We start from the raw sequence: 22,073 nt of genomic DNA, 5'->3' as shown, positions 1-22,073 counted from the left end.
TGGCAACTGTGATGAAACTAGACTAAGTGAGGACAAGGTGGAAGCAAGAGAAAGCAGTAAGACTACTAAAATAATCCAAGCATAAAGGTGATAGTAGTGTAGGGTAGTGAGAAGCAGATGGTTTCTGTATATATTCTGAAAGTAGGGCCAATGGAACTTGCTGATTGGCTGGAGAAAAACAGAGGGGTTGAGGATGACTGAGATTATTGGCCTGCATAGCTGTCAACTGAAAGAAAAATGTACAACATGAGAGTTGTGAGTTTAGTTTTGTACAGGATCTTACTGAGGGAGACACATGTTCAAGAAGCACTTGAAATGTGTTCCACCAGACTACAAAATGGGGGAGGCTTATAAAGGCAAAACCCACAAGGTTATAGTTAGTTACGTGAGTTCTTTATCAAGAATTATAATTGGAGCTGGCAAGAAGTAAGGGTGCTTGTTTTGGGGGGTTTTTTTTTTTTGGCTGCACCACACGGCTTACACAATCTTAGTTCTGAGCCCAGGCCCTGGCAGTGAAAGCGCCAAGTCATAATCACTGGACCGCCAGGAAATTCCCAAGGGTGCTTGTTAAATAAGGGTTGGTTGGGGTCCGAAGTGGTTGCACGGTTACAAGGGGAGACCTTGAGACCATAAGGATGCAGTGGCTGTGTTGTTCTGAATATGACCAGTGGTGTCCTTGGGTTCTGTAAAGTTCAAAGAAAGTTCAAGTTCTCGGTGGGGCAGAATTGTGTCTGAGACCAGATCCTCAATGGCCTCCCAACTCCATTTTTTATACCTGTACTGTGGTTACTCCATTATAATTTCAATTTGTCATCAACTGTAAGAATATGGTTGCCATTAACTGAGATGAGGAAGACTGTGTTGGGAGCTGGTTTTTTGGGGATGGTGGTGGTTAGAATCAGGAGCTTAGTTTTCATCATGTTAAGTTTAGGATGTCTACTATACATTTATGTAGCCAACTGGATATATTATTATATGTCAAGTAGCTGTATTGAACTCTGTGAGAAGCACTGTCACTCTTGTGGTCTTCACAGCAACCCTATGAGGTGGATTTTTTTTTTACAAGTGAGGAAAGAGAGGGCTTAAGTAACTTGCCTAATGTCGCAGCTAAAGTGGGAGAGCTGGAATACAACTACAGACACTGGCTTTAAAACTCGTGCTCTTGCTTAATCATTAAGTAATACTGAATCTCAGTGGATGCCTGACATATAGTAATAGACACTCAATAATTATTTGTTGCGTGAATGAATGGAAGAAAAAAACAGTAAAGGGGAGGGATGGGCTACTATTTTCAGAGTCCTCCTATACTCGTTGTCTTTCTGGGTGATCTCTGGTACCACTGCGAAGTTAGGGAAAAAGGCTAAGGAGGGGGCGGGGGGCGGCTAATGCTAGTGATCACGACTCTCGCAGGGTTTACTTTCTATCACAAAGTCCAGGTTTAGCCCAAACGCAGAAGCCCCGTTTTTAGTTCTACCATGACCTTAGCGCACTTATTCTCCACACTAGGAATGCTACAAGTAGCCCAATTTATGCTTCAGGGAACATTAACTTTGCAATAACCTAGCTAACAGATTTACCTGGGGAAACCGAAGGAGGCAAGTAACGCGCAAGCGGAAAACTTTAAAGCGCCGCCACGCAGGCGCTCCGCCGCCGGGAAAGTACCCACTACGGCTGCGCGAATTGGCGGCCCCGCCCTCCCTCGTCACGTGCTGTGGGACCGCGGCGTGGCGGCGGCAGTGGCAGTAGCGACGGCAGGCCATAGGGCGGTCAGAAGGTTTCCGGTTCCGGTGTAACGTTTGGGCTCCGTCTCAGGGGCTGAAGTTAGTGAGGTGAGTAGTGGCCCCGGGCCCGGAGAGGGTATCCTCGCGTCCTAGTGACTGGGGCTAGGGTTCAATCCAGGGGGAGCACAGAGGCGGGAAGGTTCAGTGGAAAGGAAGCTGAGAAAAGAACAAGTTCTGTGGGAGAACGGGTTGGAATGAGATTGTTGAGAGGAAAAGGGCGGGGGCGGGAAAGGGACGAGCTGAGGGGACTACCTCTGAGATGAGGAGTTGGGGTAGAACGAGGCTGGGTTGGGGGCGGGTCAGAGAGACGGAAAGAGCAAAAAGAGAAGAATGGGGGTTTCAGGGAGGAAATTGGATTTGTAGCAAAGGAGAGCACCGAGTAAGGAAATGCTTCAGAGGATTAGAACCTGCTACCAGCACATTCAGAGATCATTCTGCCTTCCTATCCTTCCACACCATAACCACACCCCACCCCAGCCCCGCTCCACGCAGTTATTGTTGAATATTTGATTCGTGACAAAGCTAGTTACCGTTTGGAACTTTTATTTTGGCCACTGGCTGTTTAGTTTGCACGTTATCTTATGGAAGAATGGGTTGAAGTTGAGTACATTTGTTCATATGGTGCTTGGGCACACATTTCATCTGATAGAATTAGTTATGCAATCAATAGTTATTGAATGAATTAAGTGCCATATAGGAATGGCAGTCGTCCTCATTTTGTAAGATGAGTGAACCCAGTCTGAGGAATTACTTGTCAGAAGGCTGGTAAATGGTAGAGCTCGGTGTGAGCTCTTCATTCTCTGTGGTGTCTGAATATGCTTTTGAGCAATGCACATGTTGAGATTGATAGGCTCTACTGCTATCTCATGATGGGTAAATAGAGCCACTGTATTCATATAACGTGTCACTGAGGCACAAAATCTTTCACTCGTAGTTTCATGACTTTAATCTACTTGCTTCATATGGTTATACCAAAATTAAATACACTATTTAGCAACAGTTCTTATAGAGGATAAACCTGCCAAAAATGTAGAAGATAATCAGACTGTACCTTATAGTAGAAAAGATGTCTTAAAACATCTTAAAAGATTGAATCCCAGATTGGACCCTGATGTGTGGCACTGCTGGGAGGAGGTTAGCTTGGAATTGAGGTCAGTCTAGCTTATTGACTTTTAGGCAATATGGAGAAAATCAGGGAAATAAAAATTTTCTTTATGCTCATGAAGAGTTTTGAGATTTAAGTAGGGGATAAAAACGTAAACATGAATAAAATTTAAGAACTGTACTAACTTACATTAAACAACAAATTAAAGATTGTTGTAGAGTCTTTTATGATGGTGTTTTCTCTATTAAGCTAAAAAGTAGAATAAAGGTGAAAAGAGAGAGAGTACTCCAAAATGAGGGTAATCTTTTCTGAACTGAGGGATTAGTTATGACAGAGACCCTGTAGAACATGAGAGAAAAGTATCTAGGTACAGAATTCCCACTGGGATGAATATGAGTACAGAGAAATGTGATAGAACAGTCTTAAGGATTATGAGTTTTAATATAGGATGACTGACCTGGATAAGCCCTCTCATTTGTGTCCCTTAAAAGAAGGCCTGGGTTAAGGAATGCTTGCCCAGAAGTAGGAAAAATAGAACGGCTGGGCTCTGAGTGGGCTTTTTCAGTCTTGTTTTCATGTTATATGCTTGCCAGTCCTTGTTGAATATGACAGAATCAAAAAAGAAGCTAGGACTCATTTCTCAGACTAGGTTATTCCCAAGGTTTGTTTGTTTATTCCACAGGTTTCACTGATCCACTGATACTTACTGAGTTAGGGTTAAAAATCAAACAGAATGTAGTCCTTTCTGTTTTGAAGTATGAGTTGTAGGGAAAGTATTTGGCTTGAAATGAAGTAGAAGAACTTGCCTAGGATTGAGAATAGAGGTGGGGAAGGCATTCCTGATATACTTACTGTTGCCTGGGGTTATTTTAATCTTCTCCTGTCCTCTAACTTAACTCTTTACTGGTTTCTTTTTAGGTGCAGTATTGAATCCTATTTTGAGCTATCCTCCTTTTCCTGAAGAATGGCACTGTCTAAGAGGGAGCTGGATGAGCTGAAACCATGGATAGAGAAGACAGTGAAGAGGGTGCTGGGTTTCTCAGAGCCCACAGTGGTCACAGCAGCACTGAACTGTGTGGGGAAGGGCATGGACAAGAAGAAGGCAGCTGGTATGTACCTTTCTGAAACTTCTGGCTTAACATGTAGGATGACCCCAAATACTGCTTTGAACTTCCCCAAAATTCTCTTTGTTGGGAGTGTCTAAAAAAAGGTCAGGCCAGTTTCTCTTGCATTATAATGGAAATAGCCTAAATAATTAATATTGCTTTTTCTCTTATTTTTTATTTTTTATACTATTTGTGACATATTTTGAATCTCAGACTGATTTCCTTTGACCACTGCACTGAATTACCTAAATTATATTTACTTAGGAAATATACTAAAGTCAGATGGGTATATTCAGATTCAGATCGACATCTAAACATTTAGAAGTCTCTATAAAATACATGAAAAATGTTGAGGAAGGCAGATTTTGTTAAGGTAGTCTCCTCCAACTGCTGTTTGGGAAAATTTAGAGTGGTTATTCATCTTAAACTTTGATGCTCAGCCTAAACAGGTTACTCTGGCTATGCTACTTCCTATGCCAAAAAGTTATAACTATTTTTATCTCGTGGGGCAAGGTCATTCAGTGTAAGAGAATGTATGAGAATCCTACAAAGAACTTAAGAAAGCATTTCTCTCCCTCTTAGGGATAAAATTCCAGTGTTGGCATCTGTTGTATGCCTAGTATTGGACTAAGTACTTTTACGTTTTCAACCTTACCACCTCTTTTTTTCTTGCCAGACCACCTGAAACCTTTTCTTGATGATTCTACTCTCCGATTTGTGGACAAACTGTTTGAGGCTGTGGAGGAAGGCCGAAGCTCTAGGCATTCCAAGTCCAGCAGTGACAGGAGCAGAAAACGAGAGCTAAAGGTAGGTTACAGTTAACTATCTGACGAGCTTGGAGTGTTTTGAATGGTAACAAAGTTGCTGAGCTTACCTGGCTCACACTTTAATATCCACTATTAGAATACCTAATATTTAAGAAAGGTACTTAGACATTGGAGTAGAGGGGGTGAACGTGTATTATCACCATCTTATGGTGATGAACTACCTAAGTTCATGGGTTGAAACGTTCCAAGGAAACAGTAGGTAGCTTTGTCCTTTTTCATATACAGTTAGGAGTTTTGGTTCTCATGTTTCCCTAAGTCTCTCTCTTTTTCTTTTTTTTCAATAAATTGATTGCTCTAAGATTTTATGCTTTGATTTACTTGAGGCCTAATAGATTGCTTCACAGTGTGACTTCACTGCTACCTGAGCCATAGACCTCATTGTTGGTCCTTTAGAGATATTACTCTGCAATGGACTTCTAGATGGGACACCTAACAGCAATTGATTTTTTACTGTGTGTCTTGAGAGCCTACTGTTTTCCACATAGCATATTGCCAGTCCTCTGGCCCCATGAGTGGAATACTTAAAGGGACCATCATTACCTCCCTTACCTCCTTCTCTTTTTATCCTATAGTTGCTGATTGGTCATGGCCTCTTTCAATATTAGCAGTGTCAAGTAGCTGATCTATCTCTTTTCTCTGTCTGTCTCTTAAAAAAAAAAATCTTTTCTGTGACTCCCATCAAAAACCTTCCAAAGTGCTTTTGATATCCTGGCTATCCTTTTGTTTTTCCTGAGGCACAAGAGTGAATAAGCAGTGTCTGCTTGGTCCCTGGCCAGGCTGTGGAACCAAGAGAAATAGAGATTTGTGTGCTTTTTGTGTTTAGGGTTTTGTAGGGTTATCAGAGGAATGAAATAGTCCTTGCCTTAAAGGAATTTGCAGTTTAAGGGTTGGGGGATGGGAGGGCACAACAAAATACAGTCACAAATTATGAAATCTGAGTAGCAGTTTCATGTAAATTTTAGGGTTGACTATAGAGTTTCAGACTTCCGTTGAATTTTGTTACATTTAAGGGGGAATGCTTGATCCATAGTATACACAGATCTGTAGCGTGAAGATTATGTTTTGATAGGGCGCGCTACTGTATAAGTGCTGAGGGCCTGCTGTGAATAAAGTGACTACATTGGGTGGGATTAATAAAAATGGTTTCTTGAAGGAGGTATCTAGATAGCCTTGGGATTCGGGTCCCATTTTGGTCCATTCAGTCCCCACCCCACACAATATATTATGGGAGAGTCCTTTTTCTTGAACTGTAGGAGTTCCAGGAAGCGCTCGCCCCTGGCCGAGGATATGTCCTTGCAAAACACGAGCCCTCCTAGTGAAGAGGGGATGTCACCCAAAGCCTACCACCGGTGTGTACATTTGCTTTTTCCCATTGTCCCTTCCAGTTGGCCACTCTTGGTCCTGTTAAGTTCACCTTGCAAATTAGTCAACATATTTGAGTTCCCATTGTTTGATGAGAACAAAGTGTTATTGGGGAATACTGAAAAAGAGAGAAAGCCCCTGTCCTGGAAGAGCTTAGACACTAGTTGGGAGAAAGTACGTACTAACATTGAAAGACTTAACACTTGGCAAACAGAATATCAGCAGTGTAATTTTACTTAGTATGAACCAAGCTCTTAAGCGCTAAAAGGATGTGAAACAACAGTTTGATCAGAGTGGGATGAGATTATTAATGAGAAAAACTTCCTGGAGGAGGTGAGTTTTAGGCAGGATTTGGACTGGGGGAAAAGTTGAGGGAGATCATTACAAATGTGGGCAGTAAGATGTGCAAAGACCTTGGGATGGGAACATTTATAAGCACATGGGATGAAATTTGTTTGACTGGAGTAGGAGAATAATGAAGTTGAGATGGGTGAGATGGTCCATTTGGTGGAGGGTCTAGAAGACTCTGGGAAAAGCCACAAAAAGCTGATAAGGACTAGGATTATTCTTCCCTTCTCCCATGGGCAGGGATACAACTCTTCTTTCATCTTGGGTTCCCTTAGGAAGTGTTTGGTGATGACTCTGAGATCTCCAAGGAATCATCAGGAGTAAAAAAGCGACGGATACCCCGTTTTGAGGAGGTGGAAGAGGAGCCAGAAGTAATCCCTGGGCCTCCCTCAGAGAGTCCTGGCATGCTGACTAAGCTCCAGGTTAGTAATTAAGAACTGGAAACGGTGGTTTTGAGAGTTGAAGAAGTAAGAGATGGATGGGTCCAGATTTATCGTGGCCTTAATTTGAATTAATTGTTAGCATTGGAAAAATTTTATGTCCTGCTTTATGTTTCATCATTTCTTTGTTTAACCAGGAGTATTCCAGTTGAAGGCTTTTGAAATAGCATTTACTGAGCACCTATTATGTGGCAAGGAAGGTGTGTTACGTACATCATTTGCCCAAATATCTACCTCACTGTGTCAGTAAGAAAATTATTGAAATGATTAGAACTTAACATGATGGCAGAGAAGTATTTCCAAATACTATAACACAGAAAAGATATAATCCACTCAAATAATTTTGAGTTCACTTTGTATGTTTTTAATAGGAATTATCTGTGTATTTAAAATGGGCACTGTTAAAAAATTTGGGGGCTTCCCTGGTGGTGCATTGGTTGAGAGTCCACCTGCCGATGCAGGGGACACGGGTTCGTGCCCCGGTCCGGGAAGATCTCACATGCCGCGGAGCGGCTGGGCCCGTGAGCCATGGCCGCTGAGCCTGTGCGTCCGGAGCCTGTGCTCTGCAAAGGGAGAGGCCACAACAGTGAGAGGCCCACGTACCACCAAAAAACAAAAAACAAACAAAACAAAAACAAAAACAAACAATTTTGATACCACGTAAGTAGTAAATATTTCTTGTACCACTTAAAATTTGTTACAGGAGAAATAGAATATATACATATATATGGATGGGTGGGTGGATGGATGGATTTGCATATTATGTATGATATTTCTGAAAGGAAAGAAACTGATGGTGATGTTTTTTTATAGAAAATGGGGTGGAAGAATTCACAGTATACCCTTTTGTACTTTTTTGCATTTTAAACTATGTAAATATACCACCTATTCAAAAAAATGTTTAAAATAATTTTTTTTAAATATCTTGAAGCGCCTTGACACAGGACTCCTGGAAAATTCAAGAAGAGTTATTTGATCATGTCCTCAAAGCTTATTATTCTGAACTTCTTTAGGGCAGAGGAAAGTATTTACAGAGATTAGGAAGTAAGTCTTCACATTGTTGGCTCCCGTTACTAGGAACTCAGGGACAAATAGGTGATTTTTTTTTTTTTAAGTGTAATAATGTTTATGGGTTCTGTCAGTTTTGCATGCATTTTCTAAATGTTCACAGTTGCCCTGTAAGGTAGGTACCATTTTTACCCCTTTTAGACACTTGGAGGTTTAGAAATTAAATACCATGTTCAAGGTCACACAAGCATTAAATGGCAGAGTTAAGATTCAAACTCAGGTTTCCCTGACTCCAGAGTCTTAATTAGCAAGCTATGTTACTATCAATACTTAACATGCCAATTCTGCCTTGGGAAGATAGGTTGAAAAATTCCAGTGCTCAGCTGTGTACGCTTATCTTTACTACATTTTCTAGCCTATAGTACAAGCAGAATATGATGGGGTCATTCAAAAATTTTTTGTTCTGTAAACCTGAAAGCCCTTTGAGTTTAGGAACCTGTATGAGAGAAATAAAAAGATGTTAACAGTTTTTCAACTTTTTCCCCCACTGAGAGCAGATCAAACAGATGATGGAGGCAGCAACACGGCAAATCGAGGAAAGGAAAAAACAACTAAGTTTCATTAGCCCCCCTACGCCTCAGGTATTGTAACCAGATTTCTCTGAAAATAAGAATCTTTAGCACAGAATTTCTTGCCACCCACTCAAATGAGAGTCCAGAAGATGACTGCATGTTCCACCCCCAATTTACCACAGTCTACCACTCTGTGGCGGGTGCGGGGGGGCGGTCGGGGGAGATCTGCCTGCCTGTCTAATTTTTCTGATTCTGATTTCTTTTTCTCTATCTCACAGCCAAAGACTCCTTCTTCCTCCCAACCAGAGCGACTTCCAATTGGCAACACTATTCAGCCCTCCCAGGCCGCCACTTTCATGAATGATGCCATTGAGAAGGCAAGGAAAGCAGCTGAACTACAAGCCCGCATCCAAGCCCAGCTGGCACTGAAGCCAGGGCTCATCGGCAATGCTAACATGGTGGGCCTGGCCAATCTCCATGCTATGGGCATTGCTCCCCCGTGAGTATCTGTTTCATGGAACTCGTTTCTGAAGCTTGAGAAGCAATAAATACCTTTGAATGTTATTGATCCTCTTCTTGCAAGGAACTTAAATAATTTCTTAGACAGTTTCATATTTCTTACATATACTCAATAAATACCAATTGAATTTATTCTCTTGGTCACCTTGTTGCAGAGTTTAATTATCTTCTTTTTACAATTGGTAGAACTGAAGTTAAGATTATTCCTCTAATATTGGAGCTAGGAATAGAGCCAGGTTTCCTGGATCCTAGGTCAGAACTATATCCATTAAACCACATTGAGTGAGACCAGATCTGAGAGTTCTCTACAACTGGGTAAAGGTGATAGACTTCATTTTTAACACCTTAATTGGTTTGCCGTCCCCTGTCTGACTCAAGAATTAAGGAGTAAAGGAAAATATGATTCCAATTTCTTACCATTGTAATTTATAAGTTCATTTCATCTGATTGTACTCTATACTCAACTGTCCAATTTGATAGTTTCAGTCAAGATGTTATTATTCACTGATGGGTTTATGTTCCTTAGAATTTTGTAACCTAGTTGTCTTTGTTGGGTTTTGATTTTTCCTTTTTTTTTTTTTTTTTAAATTTTATTTCTTTTGGGCTGTGTTGGGTCTTCGTTGCTGTGCGGGGGCTACTCTTCATTGTGCTGTGCGGGCTTCTCATTGTGGTGGCTTTTCTTGTTGAGCATAGGCACGCGGGCTCAGCAGTTGGGGCTCACAGACTCTAGAGCACAGGCTCAGTAGTCGTGGCGCACGGGCTTAGTTGCTCCGCAGCATGTGGGATCTTCCTGGACCAGGGATTGAACCTGTGTCCCCTGCATTGGCAGGCGGATTCTTAATCACTGTGCCACCAGGGAAGCCCTGTTTTTTATTTTCTGCTTGTTTTTTTTTTTGCTTGACTTATTGTTCCAAATGAGATTTATTCCTTTGTGGGCTATTTTTCAGGAAGGTGGAGTTAAAAGATCAAACTAAACCTACACCACTGATTCTTGATGAACAAGGTCGAACTGTAGATGCAACCGGCAAGGAAATTGAGCTGACACACCGTATGCCTACTCTGAAGGCCAATATTCGGGCTGTGAAGAGGGAACAATTCAAGCAACAGCTAAAAGAAAAGCCATCAGAAGACATGGAGTCTAATACCTTTTTTGACCCCCGAGTCTCAATTGCCCCTTCCCAGCGCCAGAGACGCACTTTTAAATTCCACGACAAGGGCAAATTTGAGAAGATTGCCCAGCGATTACGGACAAAGGTATCTGGCTTAGAATATAATCTAGAATTTTGAAGAAGTTAGGAAGTGACAAAGGAAATTGAATATAGTCCTGAAATAACCGTCAACTCAGTTCTCTCTGTTTTTGGCAATTAGATAAACAAGTAGTAAAGCAATGAGTAATTTTTAAAATACTATATTTTTTCCTGGAATACTTGATTTTTAGCTGATTTGTCTTCTCAGTTACTTACATTCTACTTAGGTAGAAATAAAATTGAATTTGAAAATTCTCCACATAAACGGTCAGTGGAGGGAAACCGTTGAGAACCCTCAGGGCAACTAATGAAAGCTAGCCTGGTGTTAAAATTTACTGCAGACAGTCCACACACTTGGATAGTTTGATTGACTGTATATTTGATGACTTTTACCTTCTTGTTTTCATCCTCTCAGAATGAGGTTTTTCATAAAATTCCATTTCTGCATATTTGCTGCAGGCAGGCACTGTGGGGTAAAGGGCTAGTGATGAGAGTGAAATGTATGTAAATCAACCAAGTAAAGGATAAAGTAAAGCAGAACAGCTCCTTTTTCTAAGCTTTCAGAAAGTATGAATTTGTTGCATTAGATGTAAAGAGTTCAACAAGGAAGTGTTTTAAAGTTTGGGATTCTACTACTTCCCTGTTTTTTTTGACTTCAGTTTATCTTCTTGTCTTGTCTTTAGGCTCAACTGGAGAAGCTGCAGGCAGAGATCTCACAGGCAGCTCGAAAAACAGGCATTCATACTTCAACTAGGCTGGCCCTCATTGCTCCTAAGAAGGAGTTGAAGGAAGGTGATGTTCCTGAAATTGAGTGGTGGGACTCTTATATCATCCCCAATGGCTTTGACCTGTGAGTTGGTTGGTTAATACCTTTTCATAAGGCTAGAGTTTTAATGGGAAAGATGGTACTTGTGCATTAAGTAAAAAATTTAAATCCAAGGAAGATAGATAACCATATACAAGCTCATATATTTGTAAAGAATATGTTGTATGGGTTGTTTTAGTTTTTTCGGTTAATGTAGGAGGATTGGGCACATATAGTCTAAATAATCTATACAAATCTGTAAAATTTCTGCTTGCTTTGTTATACATTGTTATTTGTTTTTACCATATTTGTTTTCTTAATTATCTTCTTTTGCTACTTATAATAGGTGTTTACATTTCTTAAAGATCCAGTCCTAGAATAGAGCAAGGATTCTTAGTTGATGGGGGAGAGAATGATAAATAAAGCATATAAGAAACATTTGGCAAGCTTCAATCATATCTGCTCCATTATTCTGATACATGGCTTTAGGAGACTGTCTCAGCCTTTCCTTATGCTTCCTTTGTCAGCCTCTGTCCCAGTGAATTATTGTTACTAATGAGAGAATATGGTGTCCATCAGGGGTGTTAGGGTAGAAAAAAAAGGTTGACAATGACTGGTGTAGAGAGTGCATCCAACCTTAGTGGGACCATTTTGTCATCTTGAAAATTATAAGTAATATATTACATATTATAGACATGCAAATACTGTAAAAAGTTCTAGAATGCATTATCGGGGGTGGATTTTTTCATTGTGTTTCTGAGATTCCCTCTCTCTTGCAATCATCTCTACCCACATAATCCTGTTTTCCCTTCTTCCTCCAATTTTAGTACAGAGGAAAATCCCAAGAGAGAAGATTATTTTGGAATCACGAATCTTGTTGAACATCCAGCCCAGCTCAACCCTCCGGGTAATGTAGAGATTACTCAATCAAAGCTCTAGAGAAGTATTAGCCAATAGAAATTTATGTGATAATGGGCATGTTCTCTGTCTGGGCTGTCTATACTATAGCTGCTGTGCACACATGACTATTGAGAACTTGAAAACCAAGTTGCATTAATACAGCTGAGGGACTGAATTTTTAATTTTATTCAATTTTATTTAAATTTAAATAGTACATGTAGCTAGTGGTTACAGTGTTGGACAGTGCAGCTGTAGAGCGTTGAGGTCTAATCTATAGATGGCCTCACTGATGTATATTACAAATTGGGCTTTTGCCATAGTGTTGACTCCCAACTTTAGTACACCACCATTAAACTCCTGGCCCTCTTCAATCTTCTTTTTCTTCAGCCTTTCTCTTTATCATTTTTGTAGTGAAAGTCTGTTGGCTCAGTCAGAAGAGATGGGTTTTAGCTGTGGCTGTGAACTAGCTGAATCCCTTGGGTAAATCACTTATAATACAGAATTTCCTCATATGTAGAGATAATACTGATATTCCCTCTTAAGCAATCACAGAAGATTTTAACATTTTCATCAAATTTGAGATGAATGGAGGAGGTTAGTTTTTACTCAGTAAATTTACTCAGTAAATTTGCTTGCCAGTATCTCTAATAAGTTCATAAAAATAGATTGAGACCCTGTGATAATAAAAGAATAATAATCATTGAATTATACTTAATCAGAATGTACTTAGCTATCATCAGCATGAATCATTAGAAGAAAGTGGGGGATTTTGTTTGTTTTAACAAATTGAGTAAATCTGCTTTGGGAGCTCAGAAGATTTTTCCCAATCCCTATGACTCTTAAATTATAAATTTCCTAATGTTGGCCAGTGGTTTTCAAATTGTATTCCATAGGCACGTTGAGGTTCAATAAGTAGGATCCAAATGGGATTCTGGATACCCGCCACCTACTCCAAATCCTCACACAGAGCAGCCGGAGCAGCTCTAAGTTTGTTTTCTATATTTGTCACATTTCAGTTTATAAAAGGGTTCAACTGCTTAAAGAAAAACAAGTTAGAACATTGCTCATGAAAGATAAGAATGCTTTTGAGGGGCTTGCCTGGTGGGGCAGTGGTTAAGAATCCGCCTGCCAATGCAGGGGACATGGGTTCGAGCCCTTGTCCGGGAAGATCCCACATGCCGCAGAGCAACTAAGCCCGTGCACCACAACTACTGAGCCTGCGCTCTAGAGCCTGTGAGCCACAACTACTGAAGCCCATGTGCCTAGAGCCCATGCTCCGCAACAAGAGAAGCCACCGCAATGAGAAGCCCTCACACTGCAACAAAGAGTAGCCCCCACTCGCCGCAACTAAAGAAAGCCTGCGAGCAGCAATGAAGACCCAAGGCAGCCAAAAATAAATTTAAAAAAAAAAAAAAAAGAATGCTTTTTAAAGACATAACTATAATACCATTATCACGACCTAAAATTAACTAAAAGCAAACTAGAGGTCCTTTCTTTTTCTTTTTTTTTAATCTTAATTGGAGTATAGTTGATTTACAATGTTGTGTTAGTTTCAGGCGTACAGCAAAGTTAATCAGCTACACATATACAGATATCCACTATTGTTTAGATTCTTTTCCCATATAGGCCATTACAGAGTATTGAGTAGAGTTCCCTGTGCTATACAGTAGGTTCATATTAGTAGTGTGTATATGTCAATCCCAGTCTTCCAATTTATCCCTTCCCGCTTACCCCCTGGTAACCATAAGTCTGTTTTCTACATCCGTAACTCTGTTTCTGTTTTGTAGATAAGTTCATTTATACCCTTTTTTCAGATTCCACATATAAGTGGTATCATGTATTTGTCTTTCTCTATCTGACTTATTTCACTCATTATGACAATCTCTAGGTCAATCCATGTTGCTGTAAAGTTTCTTTTAATGTGATTGATATTCACCTGTATCCCTCTAATATGCTGATTGCTTTGGTACATTCATTTCTCTGCCTGACAGTCGACAATGACACACCAGTTACTCTGGGGGTATATCTGACCAAGAAGGAACAGAAGAAACTTCGAAGGCAAACAAGGAGGGAAGCACAGAAGGAGCTACAAGAGAAAGTCAGGCTAGGCCTGATGCCTCCTCCAGAACCCAAAGGTACGTATCTTAGAGGCAGGGAAGAAAGGGTGACGAGTTTATCTCTGTCATTCTAGAGGAACTTTAGCATCTCTCTATATTTGGGTGCTTTTTGTTTCTCAGAATCATTCATTGGTTCTTCCTTTCCTAAATTTTCTATTGTCTTTGCTTATTAAGACAGGTCAACATAGTCATTGTAGATGTCATTTAAGGCTTTTTTTTTTTTTTAACTAATATTGACCATAAAACATTCCTATACTCCTAGAAGAATAATAGGCTTGAAATTCATGAAGATAGTAGTTGGAGTATTTGCATAGAGTTGTTATGTACATAATTCTTAAATGTTTGAAAAATGAAAATGCAGTTTAAAAAACCTCACTCCTGTAGTTTCCATTATCAGTTAGTAATATTTTGAGTGAGCACTGTTATGTATAGGATCTTTCACTAAATGCTATGATGAGAGTGAAAAATGCCAAAGGGCTTCCCTGGTGGCGCAGTGGTTGAGAGTCCGCCTGCCGATGCAGGGGACACGGGTTCGTGCCCTGGTCCAGGAAGATCCCACATGCTGCGGAGCGGCTAGGCCCGTGAGCCATGGCTGCTGGGCCTGCGCGTCCGGAGCCTGTGCTCCGTGACGGGAGAGGCCACAACAGTGAGAGGCCCGAGTACCGCAAAAAAAAAAAGAAGAAAAAAAAGGAAAAAAAAAATACCAAAGAAATTAAGTTCCTTGTCTTTCGTAAATTTTCAAACAATGTGAATAAATGCATACCAGTTATTTAGATTAATTATGTGACCTCCCTCAAATGCTGAATTAATTGGATGGGCTTTCAAGGTAAGAGTATTTGGAGGAGGTGAGTTTTGAGCAGAGATTTGAAATATGTGAATGATATGAATTAGTAGAGAAGAGATTGACAGGTTATCCCAGCTGGAGTAATGACTTACGAGATTGATTTCTATCATCTCTTCACTGCAGTAAGAATTTCAAATTTGATGCGAGTATTAGGAACAGAAGCTGTTCAAGACCCCACGAAGGTAGAAGCCCATGTCAGAGCTCAGATGGCAAAAAGACAGAAGTAAGTGCCATGGGATTGGGTGGAAACCCAGGGCAAGTACCTTTCCCAGACTCTTCTGGGGGATCCATATTTGGAGGGAGGGGAGAGTTCTCCGTTGCTCTCTCTTTCCCTCAGCCCTGCCTCTGATCTTCAATGCCTTTCTCACTTGTGGATGTCCTTCCTGTCACGACAGAGCGCATGAAGAGGCCAACGCTGCCCGAAAACTTACAGCAGAACAGAGAAAGGTCAAGAAAATTAAAAAGCTTAAAGAAGACATTTCACAGGGGGTACACATATCTGTTTATAGGTAGGTGTCCAAACTGGGCCAGCCTTTTCCTTAGAAATACCAAAACATTTTCCAGGTGATTGAGGCAGAATCACTGGTGTAAAGCATACCTAATAGCAGCTCTACTCTCTTTTAACGACCCTAGTGTAAATCAAGAGCTAGTAGATCTTTTTCATTGGTGAGGGTTAAAAACTTAGTCTTCTGTCTCTGAGGTCTTAGTGAACTAATACTAGTTCTGAAGAATGAATGAACGGATATGCTTATTCAGGCCAAGATGTGAACTAGGGATCATTCATACTTTATGAAGCATAAAATATTATTTTTTTAGGAAGCATTAAAAGTTTTTTTCCTCATTTGACTATATCCTTATCCTAATGTATTGCAGTAATCCTTTTATTCCCACTCCAAAGTGGACTTTATTTATTTATTTATTTTTGATTTATTTATTTGTTTTTATTTTTGGCTGCATTGGGTCTTCGTCGCTGCGCGGGCTTTCTCTAGTTGCAGCGAGTGGGGGCTACTCTTCATTGCAGTGCGCAGTCTTCTTGTGGCTTCTCTTGTTGTGGAGCACAGGATCTAGGCACTCAGGCTCAGTAATTGTGGCGCACGGGCTTAGTTGCTCCGTGGCACGTGGGATCTTCCCAGATCAGGGCTTGAACCTGTGTCCCCTATTGGCAGGTGGATTCTTAACCACTGCATCACTAGGGAAGCCCTGGACTTTCCATGTTGTAAATATTTTCTACCTTTTGTGTTGATTTAATGCTTTCATTTTATTCTTTTATGTCAAGTACATGTGTATCTTCTGTTTAGATGTGCTCCTGTTTAGTTCTTTTATTATAAAAACGGCACATTATTATAAAAGTAGTGAATGCTTACTAAGATAAAAAACATTCTAACAATACAGAAGGACATTTACTGAAAAAGTCCCCTTCCTATTCTCTGATCCCTTAGGACCACTCACTGTGGGTAATTGCCACTGACAGTTTTTCGTATATTCTTCAAGAAATTTTTCAGGCGTAGCATTGTGACTACTTTATATTATAAGCACCTAGAGGGCAAAGAATTTGTTGGTCTTTATACTGTCAAGAACAACTAGCATATAAATATTTTTGGATGATGGTAAATATCTCTCCTTCATTCTTAGAGTAAATTTTGATTACCTGCTATTTGTTGTAAAGTGTACAGTGCTAGACTTTGAAGAAGTTTAAGACAGTAGAAATACTTCTGGATTCATCAATTCTACCTTTAAGCATTAGTATATTTGCTTACTCCAAATGCCTTTGTTTTTAGAGAGAAAACTATTTTGGATCCATTTTTATTTGCCATTCCATTCAGGCAGCTGCTGATGCTAAAATGAAAGCCATAACTAAACTTTCCCTTCTCCAGAGTTCGAAATTTGAGCAACCCAGCCAAGAAGTTCAAGATTGAGGCCAATGCTGGGCAGCTGTACCTGACAGGGGTGGTGGTACTGCACAAGGATGTCAACGTGGTAGTAGTGGAAGGGGGTGAGTCTGAAAAAATTGAGGCAACCGTAGGCCTTGAAGTGATTAACATGGTGGGAAGAAAGGAGAAAAAGATAGTATTTTAGAGCCATACCTGGGTTTAATATCTTGGGCCTCTGTTTCTGTGTTTATTGGAGTAGAAGGACCTAAGATGTGGTTCCTGGGATTGCTTCAGCTACCACATTAATGTCTGAGCGTTGAATGCACACAAACGTTCTTTCTACCCCATCGTCTTCCACAGCTCTGGCAAAATTCTCCTTCTCTGTTTCTAGGCCCCAAGGCCCAGAAGAAATTTAAGCGTCTTATGCTGCATCGGATAAAGTGGGATGAACAGACATCTAACACAAAGGGAGATGGTGAATGGGGGTTAGAGGGGATTAAGTGGGAGGTGGGATGGTACTCTGTCCATTCATCTGTTCCCTCTCTCTGACACTCTTGCAAATACCAGATAATGTTTAAGAATTTTAGAAAGACCCATTTGGACTTTAAGCATGCTAGACATTCATACAGTATTTATTATATGATCATATGCATGAGTATTAGTTATTCTCCTGCCTGTCCTTTAAGGCCTTTCTACTAGCTGGTTTCCCTGTTAGCCCAGACTCTGGATACTGGCTACATGAGTGTATTTAGTTTGTGAAATTTCAGCAAGCTGCGCATTCATATGTGCATTGTCTATATTATATAATTTTTTGACAAAAAGTTTTTTAAAGGATTGAGAGCAAAAAATATTTTTCAGATCAAAAAAAGCTCTCTGCTTCATTCAAGAAAATAAACTTTTATTCTTTTGCCCAAGTTTATCTTGTATATTTATTTGACATCCTTCAGGCCATCTTCTTCCATCAATATTCATTTTTCCCTTCTTTGAAGACCTGGGTTAGCATTTAACATATGCAGAGAACCTTACTTTTCTTAACTTTGGCCCTTCTATACTTTTCGTTCTTCCCTATTTTTGTACTTAAACTACACTTTTTACTATAATTGACCTATATTTTATTTTGTTTCGCAAGTGTTCCTAAGATATTTTCATTCATTATATCTGTCCTCCTTCATTAGACTAAAAACTCCTTGAGAATGGACTCTTATCATTTTGGCATCTGAAGTGCTTAGGACAAGTTTTTATTGTTCTTTTATTTATCTCCTTATTCCCAGTACCTGTCACAGCTCTTGACACGTAATTGGTCCTCAATACATGTTTGTTGAATTAATTAATGTCCCTACCTGTTTGGAGATTTCAGTCTAATTGGGGGGAAATAAAGAGTAACAGAAGACATTTGATCCCAATACATGAGAAAAGGTGATGATATTTTAAAGAATTTGGGTAGGCTTGAATACTGTTTGTTTAGGACCTAAATCTTGATGTTTGATCTAAGTCTAGAGCAAGATTTAGCTATATTGTCTTTTCCAGATGATGAGGAATCTGATGAGGAAGCTGTGAAGAAAACCAACAAATGTGTACTAGTCTGGGAGGTAGGTGATTAAACACTGAAGCAGGACTTTAGCTAATTCCTGATTGTTTATATTATGCAAATGGAGCAATATAATGGTAAAACTAAATAATGACTAATCCCTTAAGTAATTTGTATTTCTTTTTGGAATTCATTGTTAAGTATTTGGCAGCAAATCCTTCCTGATTATATTTTAGTTAAATTGATGGGTATATAGTTTATGCCATCTGGGGAAAAGTATGGAAACTGGTGGCAAGAATACAAATTCTCGATTTATTTATTTCACAGTCATGGATATGAGACTTGGAAAGAGGGAAATGAATTGTAGAATTTTTTTTGGATATAGTGAAAGAAGTACTAGACTTAATACAAAGTTGGGAGTCTGGGCAGTATCACTTACTAGCTGTGTAACTGGGCAAGACACTTAATGTCAAAAACTGTTGCTTTGTCTATAAAATGTGGATATTATTTTCTCCCTATTGTCAGTTTTATTTTGAGAACCTAATTTGATTATTATGTAATGATGCTTTGCAAAATGTGACTAAATCACTCTTAAAATGGAATTTTTTTATGGTTATACAATTCTTTCATCCCTCAAATTTTCTTAGTGAGCCACACTATTCTGAAGAATGAATGAATGAGTGAATATGCTTGTTCAGGCCAAGTTGTGAACTAAGGATCATTCACCCTTTGTGAAGTGTAAAATATCATCCTATTTCTCCAGGAAGCATTAAAAGTTTCTTTCCTCAGTAACTACATTCTTATCCTGATGTACTGCAGTAATCCTTTTATTCCCACTCCAAAATACATTTTATACATTGTAAATATTTTCTACCTTTGTGTTGATTTAATGTTTTCATTTTATTCTTCTAGGTTGCATGCGTGTGTGTATCTTCTATTTTTTAAATGTGCTCATATTTAGTAACTAGTTCTTTATTATAGAAGTAGTACTTTGGGACTTCCCTGGCAGTCCAGCGGTAAGACTCCGCACTTCTCCTGCAGGGGGCGTGAGTTCGATCCCTGGTCGGGGAACTAAGATCCCACATGCCATGCGGCATGGCCCGAAAACAAAAAAAGTAGTACTTTACTACCAAAGTAGTGAATGCTCATTAAAATAAATTCTGACAACACAGAAGATCACTTACTGAAATAGTCCCTTCCAATTCACTCATTTTTTAAGACCACTCTATAGGTAATTGCTACTGTTTTTCATGTATCCTTCTGTCTTACCCCAGATTCCTCCAATTTATGCATACTAAGTAGGTAATAATAACCATAATAACTGTTTCTGTGTCTCATAAGTCCCCATATGCATATTTAATATCCCCCAGCCCCTTCACCTCTTTAAAATTCTGTTCCATTTATCTCTGAGAGTCCTCAGGAATTATTTCTCAGCTTCAGAAATAAGCCAAGTTGTGCTTTAGCCTCCTTTTTGGAATCTGATCCCTGAAAGCCTCTAGCACTTTGTGACTGCCATTGCAGCTAGTCCCTTTGGTGAGAATGCAGTTCCACTAAGTACTGAATCTTTCTATTGTAGTTGTCTGCAGGTTATCCCCCTTGGCTCCCATTCCTCTCTCCCCCGAACCCCTGTATTGTTCTTTGTCACTGGGCCCCAAAACCTCCTGCTTATATACATGGTCTCACTAAGTCTTATGAAAAGAGTCCTTTTAGCCTCTAACTCCTTTCTCCTTAAATGCCCAACTCTGGAGGCCTGGTGGGAGGCAAGTTCATCCCATCTCACCCTCCGTAGTCCTTCCTGACTTACTCTTCCATCCAGGCACCAGAGCACAGAACTCCTCATCTTCCATTCAGTCAAAAAAAACAAACCCATATAAAGTCATGAAAACTCAGCAAATATCCAAGGGGGTGGAGGTTAGAATTGTTTGTTTTGTTTTGTTTGTTTAATATTTATTTATTTAGGCTGCACCAGTTCTTAGTTGCGGCACTCGGGATCTTTTATTTGAGGCATGCAGGATCTTTAGTTGTGGCCTGTGGGCTTCTTAGTTGCAGCATGCATGCGGGATCTAGTTCCCTGACCAGGGATCGAACGCGGGCCCCCTGCATTGGGAGCATGGAGTCTTACCCACGGGACCACCAGGGAAGTCCCTAGAATTGTTTTTACCATAAAATTATGTTCAGGTAGGCATATTGCTACACAGGTGTTATTAGGTTTTATAAAGGAATATTATATCTGATTTAAATTAGAAATTGCAGTGTTTTTATTAAAAATTTTGTCTCTTTCCCAGGGTACAGCCAAAGACCGGAGCTTTGGGGAGATGAAGTTCAAACAGTGCCCTACAGAGAACATGGCTCGGGAGCATTTCAAAAAGCATGGGGCTGAGCACTACTGGGACCTTGCGCTGAGTGAATCTGTGTTGGAGTCCACCGACTGAGACTACTGCAAGCCCTTGCCTCTCCCTTCTTGCCTTTGTCTCTTCAGTCCTCTCCCTTATTCTACTTCCAAACCCAGCCCTACTTGTGTGTGTGATCTCAGAACTGTGCCAGGCTGACATTGGGACAAAGGGAGAACATCTTGCTTCCTTACCCAGACAGCCTGGTGCTGCCCTTTATTCCCCTTATGTGAATATGATTAAAGAGTTATTTTTAAAGTCGGTATGATATTTTTCACACGTTCAAAGGTATTGGAGTTTGGGTCTTCAGGTGATCTTTTCTCCAGACTTCTAGCAATTGCTGTGGAAAAAGAAAATTTTGTCATTGATATTTATGAATATATAAATGGATGAAACGAATGGATGGATGATTGGATAATGGAAATTTCTGACCTCATCTTAGAGCAAGAATGATAAATACTGTTTTCCTGGAGCAGAGTGAAGAAGGAAAAGGTATTAAGTGGATAGGGGAGAGGGAATTTCCATCTCTTAACCTTCAGTGGATAGTCACGAGGTTGACAGATTACTTCTGGTCTTGGCTGAGTAGTCTTAACAGGAAATTAGTTCCTCATATGGGTGAATATATGAGAAGGTGTGTCGTGGGTGAAATGGACACAGAAGGAGAGTCCAAAGAGGATGTTATGGGTCAGTTTGTAAAAGGGAATAGGATTTGGGAATATAGCCTATTCTCTTTACTAATTAAAGAAACCAATCCTTTTCTAAAAGACAATGTGTAATTTCTTTTACCCACCCACCCCCAAGAATCTGACAAGATGCAGTTCTGTTTAAGCATTTAATGTTTCTGGTTTGATTTTAGGAGTATTTGGGTCAGAATAAGTATCCATAGAAGTCCAAAATTCTTACCATAAATATCGTTCCATTTCATGTTGCCTGTTGAGGATGTATTGAGAATGGATTGAACATAGGAGCCATTAGAGTTCCTCCCTGCTAATTGGAGTTTACTAGGAAGTAGTGTCAGAATGAATACTTGACCAGAAGTTAAAACATTCTATGTTATCAAATTAACCCCTTTAAAAAAAAGTGGGGACTTCCCTGGCGGTCCAATGATTAAGACTCCATTCTCCCAAGGCAGGGGTCACGGTTTGGATCGTTGGCTGGGGAACTAAGATCCCACATGCTACATGGCACAGCCAAAAATAAATAAAATTTTTAAAAATTAAAAAGTTACTGTTTCAGGCCCTAGTTAGAGTTCCAATTTTAAGGCAGTATTAGAGAGTGCTAGGATAAAAAAGGTGGAAAGAGA

The 22,073-nt window shown here is 39.9% G+C and overlaps 1 protein-coding gene across 3 annotated transcripts; it reads left to right on the top strand.

Annotated features, from left to right (window-relative positions):
- Window positions 1–1,677: 1,677 nt before the first annotated feature.
- PRPF3 (pre-mRNA processing factor 3) lies at window positions 1,678–21,028 on the top strand. 3 transcript variants are annotated; one of them, XM_004285144.4, is made up of 16 exons: window positions 1,679–1,829; window positions 3,805–3,995; window positions 4,669–4,799; window positions 6,805–6,951; window positions 8,535–8,618; window positions 8,828–9,048; window positions 10,016–10,322; window positions 10,999–11,165; window positions 11,948–12,027; window positions 14,012–14,155; window positions 15,105–15,204; window positions 15,377–15,490; window positions 16,856–16,974; window positions 17,244–17,327; window positions 18,380–18,441; window positions 20,666–21,028. In XM_004285144.4, the coding sequence occupies exons 2-16, from the start codon at window positions 3,851–3,853 to the stop codon at window positions 20,810–20,812; spliced, it is 2,052 nt and encodes a 683-aa protein (XP_004285192.1). In that variant the 5' UTR covers window positions 1,679–1,829; window positions 3,805–3,850; the 3' UTR covers window positions 20,813–21,028. The 3 variants fall into 3 exon arrangements, with proteins under 3 accessions (XP_033271542.1, XP_004285192.1, XP_049549712.1); XM_033415651.2 differs by lacking the exon at window positions 15,377–15,490 and having other exon boundaries at window positions 1,678–1,829; XM_049693755.1 differs by lacking the exons at window positions 1,679–1,829; window positions 3,805–3,995 and adding an exon at window positions 6,073–6,168 and having other exon boundaries at window positions 4,668–4,799.
- The last annotated feature ends 1,045 nt before the right edge of the window (window positions 21,029–22,073 follow it).

The sequence above is a fragment of the Orcinus orca genome, chromosome 1 (genome assembly GCF_937001465.1).
Source record: "Orcinus orca chromosome 1, mOrcOrc1.1, whole genome shotgun sequence".
NCBI classification, from domain to species: Eukaryota; Metazoa; Chordata; class Mammalia; order Artiodactyla; family Delphinidae; genus Orcinus; species Orcinus orca.
Note: the sequence above shows the minus strand (reverse complement) of the source record. Positions and strands in the feature narration are given on the sequence as shown.